General features: G+C 37.9%; 1 protein-coding gene across 1 annotated transcript in view; it reads right to left on the reverse strand.

The window, feature by feature from the left end:
* rab11fip4a (RAB11 family interacting protein 4 (class II) a) overlaps positions 1 to 2,007 on the reverse strand; it is a 22,262-nt gene that overhangs the window by 5,458 nt on the left and 14,797 nt on the right. Inside the window, exon 12 of the mRNA XM_017438851.3 lies at positions 1,883 to 1,964. Within this exon, the coding sequence (XP_017294340.1) occupies positions 1,883 to 1,964 (82 nt within the window). The remainder of the gene's footprint in view (positions 1 to 1,882; positions 1,965 to 2,007) is intronic.

A 2,007-nucleotide genomic window follows, 5' to 3' on the forward strand; every position in this document is an offset into this window, starting at 1 on the left:
CTGGAGGGTTGATACGACGATAGTAAGTCTTTAATGTATTGTGGTGCTAGATCGTTCAGTGATTTATAAACTAATAGAAGTATTTTAAAGTCTATTCTCTGCTGTACAGGGAGCCAGTGTAGGGACTTTAAAACCGGGGTGATGTGCTCTATTTTTCTGGTCTTAGTGAGAACACCAGCAGCAGCATTTTGGATCAGCTGCAGCTGTCTGATTGATTTTTTGGCAGACCTGTGAAGACACTGTTGCAGTAATGAAGATGACTAAAGATGAACGTGAGCATAATTCTTTCTAGATCTTGTTGTGACATTAGTCCTTTAATTCTGGAGATGTTCTTCAGGTGGTAGAAAGCCGACTTTTTAACTGTGTCCCTTAAGGTTCAGGTCTGAACTGACTCTTGATCGTTCCTCTTTAATAATTTCAGTTTTGTTTCTGTTCAGCTGGAGAAAGTTTTGGCACATCCAAGCATTGATTCGTTCTAAGCATCTGTTCAGTGCTAGGATAGGTTCAGAGTCACCTGGTGACATCGTAATATAGAGCTGTGTATCATCTGCATAGTTATGGTAACTAATGTTATTACTTGTTATAATCTGGGCTAGTGGGAGCATGTAGATATTAAACAGAAGGAGTCCCAGGATTGAACCTTGGGGTACTCCGCATGTGACTTCTGTCCAATCTGAAGAGAAGTTGCCTGTTGATACAAAGAAGTTCCTGTTGTTTAGGTAGGATTTGAACCAGCTGAGTGCTGTGTCCGAGAGTTCGACCCGATGAACAAAGAAAAATAGATCAAACTTAAAAAGACATTAATTTCTTACACCTTTTTAAAAAATAAAAAAAATCCCTATTAAAACAGCTAAAAAGCCCTCAGCAAAACTCTGATCACACAGTGACTAACATTTAACTTTGAAACAAGAAGAACATACAGAAAAAGACGACAAATTAAAGCAGGCTCTGTTACTCTGATGCACATTAACTCAAGTCAGGTAACCAATATCGTTTCTTAGCTGCAGGTTTATTAACAAGAGTTTGATCGATCCCATTTCATGCTCTCTGTTGCCCTTTTCATGTCAAAATCAAAGGTTACTGAGAAATTATCTTCTTGGCTTCAAAGTAACTGTCAAAAGAAGACTTCACTAAATACACTTAGTTTTTAGGAAAAATGAGAAATGATAGAGACGTAATTTTTCAATCAATTTTACCAAGGGACCGGATCTTAAATCTTTAAAGGCAGATAACAAGAAGAAACCAGAGAAACCTCACTAAGATGACGTTTTCATCTGTGTGCCAACCAAGACCAACAAAAACTAAAACTGGTTAAAGTATCAAAACAAACAGAATCTAGTTTTTAAATTACAACATATGTAGATAAAAAACTACTTTAAGCTCAGTTATAAAATCTATGAGAACTGCAGAAAGAGTGGATGAAAAAGCAGCACATCCCCCTCCTTAAACGTAGTACGGTCTAAAAGAAATCTCCTTAGCTTGGGTCCTGGTTTGTATTATTTGTAATATCTTGGTGTGTTAAAAGGTTTTCAACAAATTTCAGTTCAAACTGAAAAGAAGAAAATAAGTACCTGTATGGATGCAGTGCAACAAATACTTACACAAAATCGGACCATTTTTATCAAATAAAAGTGGACCACAATACAGTGTTTGGTATTCCACAGCCTGAACAATAAAGCCTTAGTTTAAATAACAAACAATACACACTGCACTCTCTCCTTACAGAGCTTTAGCTTTTCACACAAACACCTGGACAATAAAAAAAACAATTAGAAATACTATCATTTGTCAGCTCCATTAGAAACTGTTCCACCTGAACAAATAAAACAAAACATTGCCAGCTGCAGAGAAAGTGTATCATACTTTGGACAGTTTGACTCACCTGGTCCAGCTTCTCTGACTGAGACTTGAGCCTGCAGACGCTTAACGTCATCTCCCCGTTCTGCTCTTCCAGCTGCTGCATCCTGTGTGTGTAAGGGTGGGGTGAGAGGTGGTGGTGGTGGTGGT

The sequence above is a fragment of the Kryptolebias marmoratus genome, linkage group LG12, assembly GCF_001649575.2.
Source record: "Kryptolebias marmoratus isolate JLee-2015 linkage group LG12, ASM164957v2, whole genome shotgun sequence".
Classification (NCBI taxonomy): domain Eukaryota; kingdom Metazoa; phylum Chordata; class Actinopteri; order Cyprinodontiformes; family Rivulidae; genus Kryptolebias; species Kryptolebias marmoratus.